The sequence below is a fragment of the Primulina huaijiensis genome, chromosome 3, assembly GCF_012295235.1.
Source record: "Primulina huaijiensis isolate GDHJ02 chromosome 3, ASM1229523v2, whole genome shotgun sequence".
NCBI lineage: Eukaryota > Viridiplantae > Streptophyta > Magnoliopsida > Lamiales > Gesneriaceae > Primulina > Primulina huaijiensis.
The window spans coordinates 8,094,952-8,112,775 of record NC_133308.1 but is presented as its reverse complement, the minus strand read 5'-3'; the positions used below and the strand labels follow the sequence as shown (position 1 = coordinate 8,112,775).

General features: G+C 36.7%; 1 protein-coding gene across 1 annotated transcript; it reads left to right on the top strand.

Moving 5' to 3' along the window:
* The first annotated feature begins 16,924 nt into the window (after window positions 1-16,924).
* Window positions 16,925-17,515, top strand: LOC140972456 (uncharacterized). Its single transcript, XM_073434880.1, has one exon. It carries the CDS (start codon window positions 16,925-16,927, stop codon window positions 17,513-17,515), a length of 591 nt encoding a protein of 196 aa, XP_073290981.1.
* Window positions 17,516-17,824: the final 309 nt, after the last annotated feature.

Genomic DNA, 17,824 nt, shown 5'->3' with positions numbered 1-17,824 from the left:
GCATTAAAATGTATTTTTAAAGGATATTCGAGTTGCGATCGAAGAACGGAGACCGAGGGCTGAGAAACGTAAAACGTTTTTATCAGATAATTGTTTTTAATTATTTAAAATATGGGTGATGCTTTTTCTTATTTTTAAAAATATGGGGTTTTGAGGTGATTTTATACGCCGGGACGTAAATTTTATCGGTGTTGGTTTTTCAACAAAAATGCGAACGTTTTAACAACCCGGCTAATAAATTCACAAATTTTATTAAACAAAATTATTTTTAATATTTTAATTAAGCACTAATGGGCCTAAATTATTTACTTAATGGGCCAAATCCTTATTAGTGGCTTAATTAAGTATTTAATATGCAAACTTGACCCCAAACCCTCCCCATAACACACGCCCACCTCTTTTACACAATTCAAACTCTTCCCTTGCACTCCAAACTCAACTACACGGCACACACACCAGATTTTTGAAGAGAAACTTTTGAAAATTCAAGGGAATTAAACTTGTGAGCTTTGAAGAAATTCATCATAGGGTCTCCTACGTCAAAGTTCTTCGCATCGCCGCCGAATATTCGTGCGTTTAAAACGCAAAGGCATGCCATATTCTCCCTTTTACTCATCATTCACACCACAGTATTTATTTAAATTTGGATTGCATGAAAAATAAGTTGCACTTGGAAGTATTTTCGTTTTTATGCAAACATGAATTTTAAAGCATGTTGTTTTGATCCAAAATCATGATACAAGTGTGCATGAAGGGGCTGCCATGTATAGGATTAAAACAGGGCATGTTTTTACATGTTTTAAAGGGTCCTAGACACACACAAAATACTGCACATCGTCGGAAACAAAAGCTGGACCCGTGGCTTGTGTTTTGGGGCCAAGGTTCGGGTTTAAGGGGCTGGGGTTTGCATGGCTTAGTTTGGGACGTGGCTGGGTCATGGTAGGAGTCAGGGAAGAGTCCTAGCCACGTTAGGACTCGAGACCAGGGGCTGGGGAGGAGTCCTAGCAAGCTAGGACTCCAACCCGAGAGCTTCAAGGGTAGCGCAGGTTTGCTGTGGTACAGGAAGAAGGAGGCTCGGCCAGGAGGATTTGGGCTGGGCTAGGCTAGGGTAAGACCTTAGGGTCCTAAGAGAGTGCTTAAGGGTTGGGTCAGGGGCTGGAACAGCTGGGCAGGCCGCTGGCTCAAGATAGCACAAGAAAGCTCAAAGTGGCGCATGATTGTTGTTCTTGGTTCAGAGGTTCGGGGCTTGGGTTCCAGGGCTTGGGTCGGTCTGGGCTTGGTCTGGGCGTGGGCTAGGGAAGGTTAGAATCATGAGGGGTCAAGTGGTTAGGGGCTGGAAGTGTCCTAGTTCAATTAGGAGTCCTAAATATCCTAGGAGACACACACACAAAAACATGCAGAATTTGGGTCAAGTTCCAGGGGACTTTTGAGCGGGCTAGGGCTTGTTTTATGGGCTGGTCTTGCACAGTAGGGTCCCTAGATGGGTTGGCTAGGTTTTGGTTCAAGGTGGCTCGGGCGTGGCTCGGGTAAATTAGTAGATGGCTCGGTGCGTTCGATAAGGTGTCAAAAACAAAAATTTAAGAAAGAAAAATTGATCCAGGGGTCCACGTGGATGGCTCATGACTTGGAAGGGTAGAATAAATAATAAAAAGGTTATGTTAAAAATTTGGGATCAAAATAACGAGTTTTGGATGTAATCGGGATTTAATCGCCGCACGAAACGCTAATTAACGAGTTAATGGAAACGCCTAGTTTTAAGATTTATAAAATTATGAAAAATTAGATTTTAAGCTTAAATAATTATTATAAGTCTAAATTTTTAATTTGGGAATTTTATATTAAGGTTTGGTTTAATTCGGAATTAAAACGCATTAATACGTCACATTTAAAGATTAATTTAAAAGTCCTCGTTTTAGGCTAACTAAAAATATGAGAAAATTCATGTAAGCTTAAATAATTATTTGGAACATGTTAGAGTCAATGGAATTAAGAAAAAGTCAAAAACGTAAAATGTCGAGTCCAGGGGTAAAACGGTCTTTTCACACCTAGAAATTAGTAAACGTCATGGCAGTGCCCTGAATGTTGTTTTACAAGCTAACATGATTATTTTCAATGATTGCGGATGTTTATGAATTTTTATATGTTAATATGTCTATTTTAAATGTTTAAGGATTTTCATATGTTAAATGGGTATTTTAAATGTTTATGATTTAAATGTCAAAATGTTATGACGTTAAAATGTTGATTTTAAAACGTTTATGGCTTTTTATGATTTTAATATGTTAAATTACGATTTTTAAATGTCTATGATTTTTTATGATTTAAATATGGGCATTTAAAAAATATGTTGCATGCTTGGTTTCAAAAATAAAACGATATGTATATACATGATTTTTATTAAGTGATGATAACATGTTGAAGGATGTGAAGGGATTGTGACTACTACATGTTGGAAATAACGTGAGGGTCATGGTCTCAGTGGGAGCCCGACGATCGTGTTTCCTTGGATACGGATACGAATACGAATACGTGATACGAATACGAATATGTTAATACGTAGGCCACGGCCTAGTTGACCGGTGAGAGTGTTGCTGGTGTCCCCGCCGCCCAGTACTGTGGTTTTCTTTAGATGGATCCATCGCTCATTAAGATTAAGAATACGAGTCACAATCACGATCTGAATTCAACATACACGAATATGAATATGAATATGGATACGAATATGGATATGGATATGAATATGAATATGTTTATGTTGATATGAAAATGTTTATGAAAAGGTTTATGAAAATGTTTATGTTTAAAGAGGATGCATCATTATGAAAATGTTTTTATTTATAGTTTATGCATCATGAAAATGGTTTTGTTTAAAGTTTATGCATCTTCATGAAAATGATATTTTAAGTACAAGTACTTTTCACTGTTATATGTGAACTGTATTACGTATTACTTGTTATCAAGAATATGACGTGTTGAGACTTTAGACTCACTAGGTGTGATTGATGCAGGTGATTATGATAATGATATTTATGGAGGTCTTGATGGTTGATCTGACTGGACTGAAGGTGCACATAACCCGAGGACCGACGCTAGTTTTTCGCACTAGTTATTATTTATGATTTTAAGTTATGTTAAGAATATTTTTATGACTTTTATTTATTTATGAGTGGTTTTTGAGAGGTAATAGTATGGGCTATACTTTTCAAATGTTATTTTTAGATTTAGTAAAATGTTAGTGGGTTGAATTATTTTAAAAATGAGGTCAAAAATATTTTATGGTTCGGCCGAATGCTAAGTGAGGTTTGAAAAAAAAAATTCTAGTACTTTTTAAGAAAACGAATAGCAGACGTTTCACCTAGCGTGGCTAGAACTCTTCCCTTGACCCACTCATGACCCTAGCCCATCCTGGTCCAGCCCCAGCCAAGCCAAGCCACAAACCCCCATCAACCGAGCCATAACATGAAGAAGAAGCCAACCCAATCCCACGGTCCTTCTCTGAATTGGTGCCTACGGTTTCCAGCCTGTTTCTAATTCTTTTGCAGCCTTTTGGTGTGTTCTTGGACCCCTTAAACTTGTATAAAACATGACCCTACCACCTCCTAATCATGGCAGCCCCTTATATACATGAAATTCATGGTTTTAGGATCAAAATACATGTTTTAAAAATCATGTTGGATGCAAAAACGAAATTCTTCAAAGGTGCAACTTATTTTCATGCAATTTCAAACATAATTACATAATATGGTGTGATGATGAGTAAAAGGAGAATATGGCGTGCCTTTGCGTATTTAACGCACGATTTTACGTTGACAAATCGAAGAATGGCGGAGAGAAGACGATGGCTTGAAACCCTTTGCAACTTTTGGACTTTTCTTCAAATTATTATGTGTGTGCTGTCGTGTACTTGGGGAACAATGGGGTGGGTATTTGTTGGTGAAGGGGGGCCGAGAGTTTATCGGAGTGGGGAAGAGTTTGATCTTGTTTGAAAGTGTGTGGCCGTGAGTTATGTGAGTGAGGGAAGGAGTTTTAACATATTTTATAGTAAATTATTATACTAATAGGGCTTAGGCCTATTAAGCCTTCAAATTAGGCCCAATAATCTTTAATTAAATAATAAAAATTATTTTGTTTAATAAAGTTTGTGAATTTATTAGCCGAGTTGCCAAAACGTTCGTATTTTGTTTAAAATCCAACACCGATAAAAATTACGTCTCGGCGTATAAAATCACCTAAAAACCCTGTATTTCAAAAATAAGAAAAAGCATCACCCTTAATTTAAATAATTAAAAAAAAATTATTTAATAAAAGCATTTTCTATTTTTCAGCCCTCGATCTCCGTTCCGCGATCGCAACTTTAATATCCTTTAAAAATACATTTAATGCAACCATGTAGAAAAATATATTTTACACATGTAAATATGCACAACATAATTAATTTATGTAATTAAAACAAGTAATTAAAATACAAGATAATTTAATAATTGCATGCATGTGGTTTGCGTGGACCTTTAAATTTTCGGGGCGTTACAATCTTCCCCCCTTAAATTGAATTTCGTCCTCGAAATTCGCTTATCCTCGATAATCAAAAGTTTAGAATTAGTTCTAGTATCCCAAAAATCCACGCTTACGATGCGCTACTCTGATCAAACTTAAGTTCTAGAGTGTCCTTACGTCGCTTTGATCCCAATTAAATTTTCCTTCTAAATCCTTATTTGCAAATCGCAACTTAAAAAGACCCATGGTGACTTAGTGCTATGCTATTATAACCTCGAATTTCAACTTTTTTTAAAATTCCCAACATAAAAAGATAGATGACCATACTCATCGTATATTATTTTCCTTATTTTGTACCCAAACTGTTCATCAACTTATCCTATTTCAACCTTAAAATCCCAAACGCATCCGCTAACGCCTAGATTTTCAAGCCTAATATCGGTTCATATTTAAAAACCCTTGATTTATCACACTATAACCAAGATATCACAAGGTTCCAAATATTCTTAAAAGTCTAAATCATAAAAAAAAATTCTTACCATTTAACCCATTCAATTCGTACTTATTGCTAAACTAGTCCCCAAATTCCTTAATAATTACAAAATTAACTCTTAATTTCCTCAAAAATCATCCTAATTGGTTCTTAATTTCGAAAATCATACGATTAACCCTTAAGTTCTTGGCATTCTTAATTTCCCGCTACAAGTTTCCCATAACATAATTTCGATAATTTTAAACTTATTTACCCAAAAATGCAATTCCTATAACCAATCTTTACCTTTCATAAAAACTTAAAATCCCAATTTATACATTTTCTTACTCCCAAAGTCGTTTCAAATCCTCGAATAATTATTACTTGTGTCTAATTCCCAAAAATTAATTCAACTAGTAACAATGAATCATAAATATTTTCTTAGAAAATCTACGTGTCCCAAAGACATACACGATTTTCACGATTAATTTATGGCCCAAAAGTAAAACGACAATACTAAAACCCAAAAAAAATCAACATAGTCCATACTAAAACCCAAAAAAAATCAACATAGTCCAATTCCACCACAAAGCCACATGCGTTGAATTTTATTTCATATCGTATCACGTATAAAAATTCCAAAGCATATAAAACATATATCCTCATAATGCTATTAAATATGTGACGTAAACATATAATTCATATGATTATGCAGGTAACATCATAAAATCATATAAAGCATTTTAAACTTACAAATTTGAGGCTTGACGACGGAGCTTCCCGACACTGATGGTGGCACAACCCTTTACAGAACCATTGCTCTGATACCAACTGAAACGTCTGCTTATTCGTTTTCTTAAAATTTACTAGAATTTTTTTTTTTCGAACCTCGCTAAGTCAACCGAGTTGTATAAAAACATGCATAAATTATTTTGGAACCATTTTAAAAATAAAACAACCAACTATATATTTGAGAAATACATCTCATACTATAATCTCTCAAAAACCTCTCAAAACATAAATATAAGTCATAAAATATCTTTAACATAATTTAAAATCATAAATCATAAACTAGTGCGGAAAACTAGCGTCGGTCCTCGGGTTATGTGCACCTTCAGTCCAGCAAAGTCAACCATCAAGACCTCCATAACATTTTTATCATAATCACCTGCATCAATCACACCTAGTGAGTGTAAAGACTCAACACACCATAATCTTGATAACAAGTACTACATATATAGATAACATACAACAGTAAAAAATACTTGTACTTAAAATATTGTTTTCACGAAGAAGCAGAAACTATAAACAAAATCATTTTCATAAACATTTTCATGATACATAAACTTTAAATAAAAACATTTTCATAATGATGCATCACATTAAACATAAACATTTTTGTAAATATTTTCATATTAACATAAACGTATTCATAAACATTTTATTATCATCGTAAACATATTCATATTCATATTAACATATTCATATTCATATTCGTATTTATATTCATATTCATATTCGTGTTTGTTGAATTCTGATCGTGATTGTGACTCGTATTCTTAAACGTATTGGGCGATGGATCCATCTACATGTAACCACAGTACTGGGCGGCGAGGACACCGGCAACACTCTCACCGGTCGACTGGGCCTTGGCCTTACGTATTAACATATTCGTGTCATTGGAAATACGATCGTCGGGTCTCCCTCTGGGCTTTTACCCATAAATGAGCTCCCTCTGGAGCCTTCTCCCCTCACGACATCTCAAATCATATCATCGTATTCGTATCAACGGAAACACGATCGTCGGGCTCCCACTGGGACCATAACCCTCACGATATTTCCAACATATTTAGTCGCAATCCATTCACGTCCTTCAACATTTTGTATTTCCATCACTTAATAAAAACATGCAAAAAATAACGTTTTTCTTTAAAACCAAGCATGCAACATTTTTTTAAATGTCAAAGATTAAACCATAAAAATACATGAACATTTAAAATAAACGTTTTAACATATAAAAATCATAAAAAAACATAAACGTTTTAAAATAAACATTTTAAAATCATAAAAATTTAAAATAACATTTAAAATAAATGTTTCGACATATTAAATCATAAAAACATCTATAAACATTTATAATAAAATTTTAACATATTAAAAATCCATAAACATTAAAAATAAACATATTAACATCTTAAAAATTCATAAACATTTAAAATTGACATATTAAAATATAAAAATTCATAAACATCCATAATCATTGAAAATAATCATATTAGCATATAAAACAGCATTCAGGACACTGCCATGACGTTTACTAATTTTCTAGGTGTGAAAAGATCGTTTTACCCAGGAAGTCAAATTTCACGTTTTTGACTTTTTCTTAATTCCATTGACTCTAACATGTCCCAAATAATCATTTAAGCCTACTTGAATTTTCTCATATTTTTATTTAGCTTAAATCGAGGACTTTTAAATTAATCTTTAAATATGACGTATTAATGCGTTTTAATCCCGATTTGAACCAAACCTTAATATAAAATTCCCAAATTTAAAACTTAGACTTTTAATAATTATTTAAGCTTAAATATAATTTTTCATAATTTTATAAAGCTTAAAACTAGGCGTTTCAATTAACTCGTTAATTAGTGTTTCGTGCGGCGATTAAATCCTGAATAAATCCAAAACTCGTTATTTTGATCCCAAAATTTAGACATAGCATTTTTATTATTTATTCTACCCTTCCAAGTCTGAGCCACACTCGTGGACTCACTGATTCAATTTTTCTCCTTTAATTTTTGAAATTGACACAATAGTGAACCCACCGAGCCATCTCTCAATTTACTCGAGCCACGCCCAAGCCACCTTAAGCCAAAACCTAGCCAACCCACCTAGGGACCCTAATTACCAAGGCTAGCCCAAATAACCAGCCCTGGCCTGACCAAAAACTTGCTGGAACTCGACCCATGTTTCTGCATGTGTGTGTGAGTGTGCTTCCTTGTATGTCTAGGACTCCTAACCCAACTAGGACTCTCCCAGCTGAGCCACCACCGGGCCCACCTATCCCTAACCTTCCCTGGATCACGCAAAAACCAAGCCCAGACCAACCCAACCCTTATAACCCGCGCACGAGCCACCTTGTTCGGGAACCCAGCAGCTGCGCGTCTCCATGGCTCCCTCACGTATTCTTGAACCAGCAGCCAACCAAGCCGCCACAGCCCCTGACCAGACCCTTGTGCACCCTCCTAGGACCCTAAGGACCTAACCTAGCCCAGCCCAAAGTCCCCAGACCGAGCCATGATCCCGGCACAAGACCCTGAACCCTGCGCATCCTCCCTTGAATTTCTCTCGGGTAGGAGTCCTTGTTGGCAAGGACTCCTCCCAGCCCACTTAACTCGAGTCCTAGCGTAGCTAGGACTCTTCCCTTGACCCACTAATGACCCTAGCCCAGCCTGGTCCAGCCCCAGCCAAGCCAAGCCACAAACCCCCATCAACCGAGCCATAGCATGAAGAAGAAGCCAACCCAATCCCACGGTCCTTCTCTGAATTGGTGCCTACGGTTTCCAGCCTGTTTCTAATTCTTTTGCAGCCTTTTGGTGTGTTTTTGAACCCCTTAAACTTGTATAAAACATGACCCTACCACCTCCTAATCATGGCATCCCCTTAGATACATGAAATTCATGGTTTTTGGATCAAAATACATGTTTTAAAAATCATGTTGGATGCAAAAACGAAAATCTTCAAAGATGCAACTTATTTTCATGCAATTTCAAACATAATTACATAATATGGGGTGATGATGAGTAAAAGGAGAATATGGCGTGCCTTTGCGTATTTAACGCACGATTTTACGTTGACACATCGAAGAACGGCGGAGAGAAGACGATGGCTTGAAACCCTTTGCAACTTTTGGACTTTTCTTCAAATTATTGTGTGTGTGCTGTCGTGTACTTGGGGAACAATGGGGTGGGTATTTGTTGGTGAAGGGGGGCCGAGAGTTTATCGGAGTGGGGAAGAGTTTGATCTTGTTTGAAAGTGTGTGGTCGTGAGTTATGTGAGTGGGGGAAGGAGTTTTAACATATTTTATAGTAAATTATTCTACTAATAGGGCTTAGGCCTATTAAGCCTTCAAATTAGGCCCAATAATCTTTAATTAAATAATAAAAATTATTTTGTTTAATAAAGTTTGTGAATTTATTAGCCGAGTTGCCAAAACGTTCGTATTTTTTTGAAAATCCAACACCGATAAAAATTACGTCTCGGTGTATAAAATCACCTAAAAACCCCGTATTTCAAAAATAAGAAAAAGCATCACCCTTAATTTAAATAATTAAAAAATATATTTAATAAAAACATTTTCTATTTTTCAGCCCTCGGTCTCCTTTACTTGATCGCAACTTGAATATCCTTTAAAAATACATTTAATGCAACCATGTAGAAAAATATATTTTACACATGTAAATATGCACAACATAATTAATTTATGTAATTAAAACAAGTAATTAAAATACAAGAGAATTTAATAATTGCATGCATGTGGTTTGCGTGGACCTTTAAATTTTCGGGGCGTTACACTACTTCTCGCAAGAAGGAATGGATTCAAAAATAAATCTAAAATGCAAGTATTAAGAATGAGCAATCGCAAACATTAACCAAGAAAATAAAGAATCATATTGAAATGAAAGGAGTTTATAATCACTACAGGATTAAGATTTGTCCATATATGATCATATTTATGATTTAATTTGAATTTCATAGTAACAACGTAATTTATTATGAAATGACTAATTAAATCGATCCAAGTCGTACATAATCACATTATATATAAATGCCCCCATCTAGATGTCCCAACATCGACGATCCGTATAAGATGATCACATTCATAATGTTTATGGGCTGCATTATTGATGCTTTAATTAAAGATCCATACTTTAATTAATTCATTACCGACTTAATTTAAGTTTATTATCCATAATTTTAATCCTCTTGTATATATAACTCTTATATATACTAAATTTATGATTACATCCAATAAACTAGAGATTTTTCTACGATATTCATGACAATAACATTTTCATACAAACATGTTCAATCATAAATGTCGCTTTCATTAATAAAAAAAATATCTTATTTCAATTATTTAAGGGCATTATCCCCAACAATCTCCTACTTGCACTTAAAGCATGTGAGACATGTCTCTAAGTCCTAAATTTAGCATATGCCTTTCAAACACTTTTGCAGGCAGTGTCTTGGTGAATGGATCGGCGAGGTTGTCAGCAGACACAATTTTGGGAATAGAAGCGTCACCTCTTTGCACTATCTCTCAGATCAAGTCGTACTTCCTTTCTATATGCTTCGATCTCTTGTGGCTACGAGGTTCCTTAGAATTAGCCACTTCCAAATCAGATAGGAGTTTCTTAAGCCATACAGCCTCTTTAGCAGCTTCGGAAGCAGCTATGTATTCTGCCTCCATGGTCGAGTCGGCTGTACTAGATTGCTTGATGCTTCTCCATACTATGGCACCGCCACCAAGAGTAAACACTAATCCAGACGTTGATTTTCAAGTATCTCTATCAGATTTAAAATTAGAATCAGTATAACCGTCTATTTTAAGGTCTTGACCCAAATAGACAAGCATATAATTTCTTGTTCTCCGAAGATACTTGAGAATGTTCTTAACCGCTATCCAATTATCCAAACCAGGATATTATCTTGATAATATCTTAGAAATCCTGTTTAATATCTTTAATTTATTGTGAATAAAATTTAGATATTATTTATCATCTAAATAAGTTAGAATAAGATTCTAGTTTATTTTGATAAGATATCTTATGACTTTTAAAAATAGTTTTAAAAGGCATAAAATATAATATACAAACCAAATCAAATCTTGGCACTATCCTAGATGATATGGTCGATTTATGGAGTCCCAATTGGAATTAGATTTTGACTCTTGGTTTTGAATTAATATAAATAGGATCCTAGGCTGTCTCTTGAAAAAACAACTTTTTCTCTACTTTTTTAGTTTTCATGAGTTGAAAATAAAGTAGAGAACAAAATAAAAATTTGATTTCTAGCATTTGTGTTTTTTTGAGTGCCCACACACTCCCGTCGATAGGAAAGATCGTATTGGAAGGCTGTGGTTTCTACGCATATTGGATTTACAAAAAGGAGAAAAACTACAAGAGGTTAGTCTTCTAGTAAATAGTTTTGTTTAAATTCATCAGTAATTTATATTCATATGTTCGATTATAATTTATGAATTATGTAATCTCTTCCGCTGTGTTTCGATTTGATCGAAAATAAATTTTATATTCAGTATTTCTTCAGAGACTATATATAAAATCCAACAGTCATGCAGTGTGAAAATGAGTTCATCTCGTGTAAAATCAGTTGAGCTACAATCAAATACCTGCTGACTGGTTGACTCTAGTTCAATGTCATCTGTCATCAAGAACTTGACTTCTTCCTCATCGTCACTGGAGATACTCAAGCTTTCAGGTTCTGACTCACTGTCAGATTCAGCCCACTTTGATTTGCTTTCCTCAGCTAGAAACACTTCATGCTTCTTTCTGTAAGCTTTCTTATCGTCTCTTGATCTTCTGTTGTGCTAGTGAGGTTTCTTCCCTTTCTCAGTTGAACCTCAACTGTCCTTCTTTGGTTTAAGACAGTCAGCAATGAAGTTACCAGTTTTGCCATAGTTGTAGCAAGCATTGGGTTCTTCCTTTGAGTGATTCTTCTTGTACTGTCTTTGGAAGTTTCCTTGGTTTTTTCTCACGAACCTTCCAAACTTCTTGACAAACAATGACATTGCGTCATTACTCAGTTGATCAGCAGATTTGTCAACTGAACCAGTTGGTTCCATTTTGACAGCAGTTAAGGCGGTTGTTGCAGCTGGTGTAGAAGGTTCTCTTTCTCTGGTTTGCAGCTCGAAATCATATGATTTTAAGTCTGCAAATAAATCATGGAGTTCAATCTTGTTCAGATCCTTCGATTCTCGCATCGCCATGGTCTTAACATCTCACTCCTTGGGAAGACCTCTGATAACTTTCAGAACCACTTCTTTATTTGAATACACCTTTCCAAGTGCATTCTGCTCGTTCATTATCCCACTGACTCTTTCATCGTAGTCGTGCATGGATTCACCAACTTTCATCTTGATGTTATCAAATTTTTGAACGACAACTGATAGTTTAATTTCTTTAGTTTGCTCATTGCCTTCGCACAACTAGATAAGTTTCTCCCAAATTTCTTTGGCAGTCTTACACATCTTTTTCTTGCTGAAAGTGATTTTATCTAGCGTTTTGTACAGTATGTCCTTAGCCACACTATCCAGATTGGCTTTTCTTTTGTCTTCAGCTGTCCACTCATCTCTTGGATTTTCAATGCGTTGAGGTGCCCCTTCAGTTAGGGCAGCAGCTGTATTGGCTTTCAAAATCTTCATGGGTCCGTCAGTAATAACGTACCACATGTCATCGTTTTGTGCAGCTAAGTAAGCCTGCATTCTGATTTTTCAGTCATCAAAATCTTCTCTGGAAAACATAGGAATTTTGTTTAATGAAGACATGGTGATCAGTTTGGTGTATAAGAATATTCAGGGACAAGATTCAATTACTCTAATACCACTTGATAAGATCGGTTAATAGCTGAAAATGTGTTTAGAAGTGGGGGTTGAATAAACACTTGAAGATTTTCACAGCTTCTTTGAATATTGAGTAAGTTTAGTGATAAACTAAAAATCGGGAATCTCGTCAGTCAATATCAGTTGGTTAGCAAGAAATTGTGCGGAAGTAAATCAACTGAAAGATAGAATATTAAACCGAAATAGAAACACAATAATTTTATGGATGTTCGGAGATTTCAAACACTCCTACGTCACCCCTTCTATCACAAGGATAGGATATTTACTAAAAAGATTTGATCGATACAAGAAATTGCAAAGACCCACTTCAGTGTTGAACTTAACAATGCCAAACTGAAACTCTTAGTTTACAACTTAGGTTTCGGGTTGATTCGGGTTCAAACCGGAACCCCGGTCCAAGTTTTAAAACGAATCATATAAGTTTTGAATCAGGCTTGAGCTTACGTCTAAGAAATATTTTTAAATATGTTTTGAGGTGTTTTAAGGAGTTTGGTAAGCTTCGGGTCGAAGTTTTGAGGTCCAGGGGTAAAATGGTCATTTTGGGTTTCTAGGGACAAAATGGTCATTTTGCACCCGAGTCTTGTTTTTAGTCCTGGCAACGCCCTTAGCACAAATTTATCATGTTTTTAAATGTTTATGTATCACTTATAAGACTTTTTACGTAAATTTGAAAATACGTTGCATGCTTGGTTTTAAGGAAAAATTTATGTATTTGCTTGATTTTATTAAATGTTTAATTTGATGACACGTTTTGAAGGATGAGAGTTGGTTGTGACTATTACGACATATGTATAAGATATTATGAGCTGAGGCCAAGGCTCAGTGATAATGCTGTCGCTGATGTCCCCGCCGTCGGGTATCACGGTTATACGTAGATGCATCCATCGAATAGAGCTGATACGAAAGTCACAACTAATGAACTGAATTCAATTACAAAAAAATGTATACGTATATGATGTCATGATGAGACATGTTTTGACACGCTATGATTATATACGACATGTTTACGTTATGCTTTTAAGTTCATGAAATGTATGTTACCTACAGTAATTTTCACTGTTGCATGTTATGTATATGTAGTTGTTATAAGTTACAGGTGTGTTGAGTTTTTTGATTCACTATGTGTGAATGATGCAGGTGAGCATGTTGTTGAAGAGGTGGGAGGTGTCGAATTCTGAGTAGACATGGATGGATGTGCGCACATGACCCGAGGACCATATTTTCTGCACATCACGTTTTATGAGTTTAGAGTGGACATGAACATTTCATTACGCTTCGTCTTGACATGTTGTTAGTTATCCGGATTTTTATTTGATTTATTCCTACGTACATTTTTGTTGGCCGAGTTGGCAAATTTTAAACTGCAGTATTTTAATTGTTATTTAATTACGATCATTTTTAAGGCGTATTTTTCAGCAGTGTCACATGCATGCATAATTTTAAGAATTTCGAAAATTATCTTGTTAAAAAAAATTAGTAGCATTTTTAAGTAGTAGACGTTACAGTTGGTATCAGAGCAAGGATCTTGTATAGGGTTGTGCCACCGCCAGCTTCTGCAGCTTAGTCTTCAAGCCTCAAGTCTATAAGCTTTTATGTTTTAAATGTTTTAAATGCTATCACCTGCATGATTACATGATTTATGATTTTTAGTACATGTTTAGCTGCTTTTATTAATTAAGGATTAAATGTTTTGAAAATTAGATTAAATTGCATGATGGGTTACATTTAGAATTTTGACTGTATTCAGTTATCATGCCTCCCAGACTCGACCCCAGTGCAGACATACATGACGATATTCCTGGAGGTGGTAGAGGACCACCACCACCACTGCCAGGAGATGCATCTACCCCTGTACTGGAGGGTATTGCCAGGCTTATGGAGCAGGCTCAGCAAGCTCCCCGACCTCATACTGTTATTTATGAGCAGTTTAGAAGGCTCAACCCGAAGGAGTTCTGGGGTACCACTGATCCATTCTTAGCAGAGGGCTAGATCCGCTCGTTGGAGCTCCATTTTCAGTACCTACAGATGGGGGATGGCGACCGGGTCGGGTGCGCCCTATATGCTGAGAGATGACGCATCCCTTTGGTGGGAAGGAGCCGCTAATGGGGTGTACTTGGCTACCCTCACTTGGGATTGGTTCAAGGAGATCTTCTACAACAAGTATTTCCCACCTGATGTCAGGGGCCGCCTGACGAGGGAGTTAATGAGTCTACGACAGGGGGACTCATCTGTGGCATAGTTCATCCGGAAGTTTGACAGGAGCTGTCATTTTGTGTCCCTCATTGCGAGAGATGTCGCCCAGAAGCTGAGGCAATTCATGGATGGTATGAGACCCACTCTGCGCCAGGATGTGATGCTTATGAGACCGACGAGCTATGACGAGGCCACCAGTTGTGCCTTCCAGGTGGAGCAAGCCCTCCGAGATATTGATTTTGAGATGCAGCGGAAGCGGCATCAGACCCAGTCTAGCTCACAGTAACCGAAGAGGCAGTTTACTAGGCCGCTGAGGTAGCAGGGGCAGCAGAAGCCCCAAGGACATGTTAAGGGACCCCGGCAGCAGAGACCACCTCAAGCACCATGGGCTCCTAAGCCCGAGGACCGTCAGCCATGCAAACAAGGCAACAGGTTCCACTTCGACAAGTGAATGTGGGGGACCTTCAAGTGTTTTATTTGTGGACAAAAGGGTCACAAGGCGGCAGATTTTCCTAGGAACAAGGGCTCCACTACTGGCAGAGCATATGTGATGCATGCCGAGGAGGATGAGGCGGAGCCAGATTCGACGCTGATCACCGGTAACCCTTATGTTTAAGATTTTAATTTATCGCTTGACTGTATGGGTTATGTGTTTGTTATGAGAATTAATTTACGAGAGTGAGAACATAGAGAAAAATTAGGATGCATGCTCTAACTAGTTGGAATTTAAAGATCAAATGGCATGAATTGAGAATTTTAAGGACCTAAGTGTTTCAGCCGATAACTTGAGGACCTATTTGCAAAACTCGAAATTTTTAAGGGGCTACTTTCGAATTTTCTGAATTTTTGGGATTTAATTCTTAGTTTCAAGAATTTAACGGTTTTATGGGCTAAATTCGAAAATTTTTGAGGAAAGATGGAAAATTTCGAAAAATTGTAAGGGCCAAAGTGTAATTTTTGAAAGCTTTAAAGGGTCAATTTTTAATTTCGATAATCTGAGGATTAAAATTAAAAATTACGAATTTTGAGGAACAATAGGGGTCAAAGACAACGGTTTTTAGGGTCAATGACAACGGTTCTATAAAATCGTTGTCTTTGAGAGTTTTTTTAGGGTCAAAGACAACGGTTTATAGAACTGTTGTCTATTAGCGTGTTTTTTGGACAATCGACAACGGTTTTATAAAATCGTTGTTGAGTAGTGTGATTTTAACAACGTATTTAGCGATGGTTTTGCTGAAACTGTTGCTAAAATTACCGACGGTTTCAGCAAAACCGTCACTAATTTAAAAATAGTGACAGTTTTGTTTAAAATCGTAGCTATATTTAGCGACTATATATAATCCATCGCTATATATAGCAACGGTTTTAAGTAAAACTGTCGCATGTTTTAAATTAGCGACTGTTTTAGCAAAACCGTCGCTATATAGCGACGGTTTAACCAAAAATCGTAGCAAATTGTCTATAAATATCCACACTTTCGCTCCATTTTAACACACATCACTTCACAACACTTAAAATTTTTCTCTCTTACACGATTTTACCACTTCACAACACTTAAAATTTTTCTTCTTACACGATTTTAGTTTCGATTTAGGGTAAATTTTTTCTCTTTAATTTTTGGTAAATTTTTAAATGTTAGTTAATATCATAAATATTGTTAGCCTATTCAAATTGTAAGTTTATTTATTAAAAGTAATTTTTTTATTTTACTGAAAATATTAGCGACGGAAATCATGAACCAACCGTCGCTAAAATTAGCTACGGAAATCATTAACCAACCGTCGCTACGTAGCGACGGTTTATTAAACCGTCGCTAATTAGCGACGGTTTACATAAACCGTCGCAAATTGTAGCTACAACAACCGATAAAAACCGTTATCTTTATGCGCACCCTTTAACCATAGGGGCTTCAACAACGGTTTTAAAAAACCTACGACAATGGTTAAAAACCGTTGTCGTAGGCCTTTTTTTTATGTAGTGCGCGATCAGATATAATGGTATGTTTTGTCGTAGGAATGATATATATTTCAGGTGTAGCCACGTATGGATTGCTAGACTCTGGATCTACACACTCGTTTATATCCGAATCTTTTGTCAAGCGATTATGAATCATACTAGTGGCGATGGATTCAGGATTCAGAGTATCGATTCCATTTAAGGATCAGATGTTCACTTCTCAGATAGTGAAGGGATTGGAGCTTCGGTTACAGAAGAACGAGGTACAGGCAGATTGGATAGTGCTATTATTACCGGAGTTCGACATCATTTTGGGCATTGATTGGCTTTCTTTGAATGGAGTTGTCATAAACTTTCGACCGAGGTCAGTATCCTTCCGACCGGCCAGCAGTAAGCCGTTTATGTTTGATGCAGCCAGACATCAGCAGATGCCTCACGTCATTTCCTGTATGTGCGTGAGGAAGCTCATGAAGCTAGGATGCCAGGCGTTTTTGGCCAGTATTGTATCAGTGTCAGGGCCAATCAGTCAGAGGCTAGAGGACGTTGATGTGGTCAGAGATTTCCCCAGTGTTTTATCTAACGATGTTTCAGGCATTCCACCGGACATAGAGGTGCACTTTTCTATCGAGCTCATGACAGGTACAGTGCCTATTTCTAAGGTGCCCTATCGCCTAGCACCTGCAGAGATGAAAGAACTGAAGGATCAGATTCAGGACTTGCTAGATAAGGGTTTCATTCGTCCTAGATTTTCTCCATGAGGCGCGCCGGTACTTTTATGAAGAAGAAAGATGGCACCATGCGGTTTTGTATTGAATACAGGGAGCTGAACCATGTCACGGTCAAGAACAAGTATCCACTGCCCACGATCGAGGATCTATTTAATCAGCTTCAGGGAGCGTCAGTATTCTCGAAGATAGATCTCCGATTTAGATACCATCAGCTAAAGGTGAGAGAGTGTGACATGCATAAGACGGCATTCAGGACGCGTTATGGGCACTATGAGTTTATGGTGATGCCCTTTGGTCTGACGAATGCGCCAGCAATCTTCATGGATTTCATGAATCGCG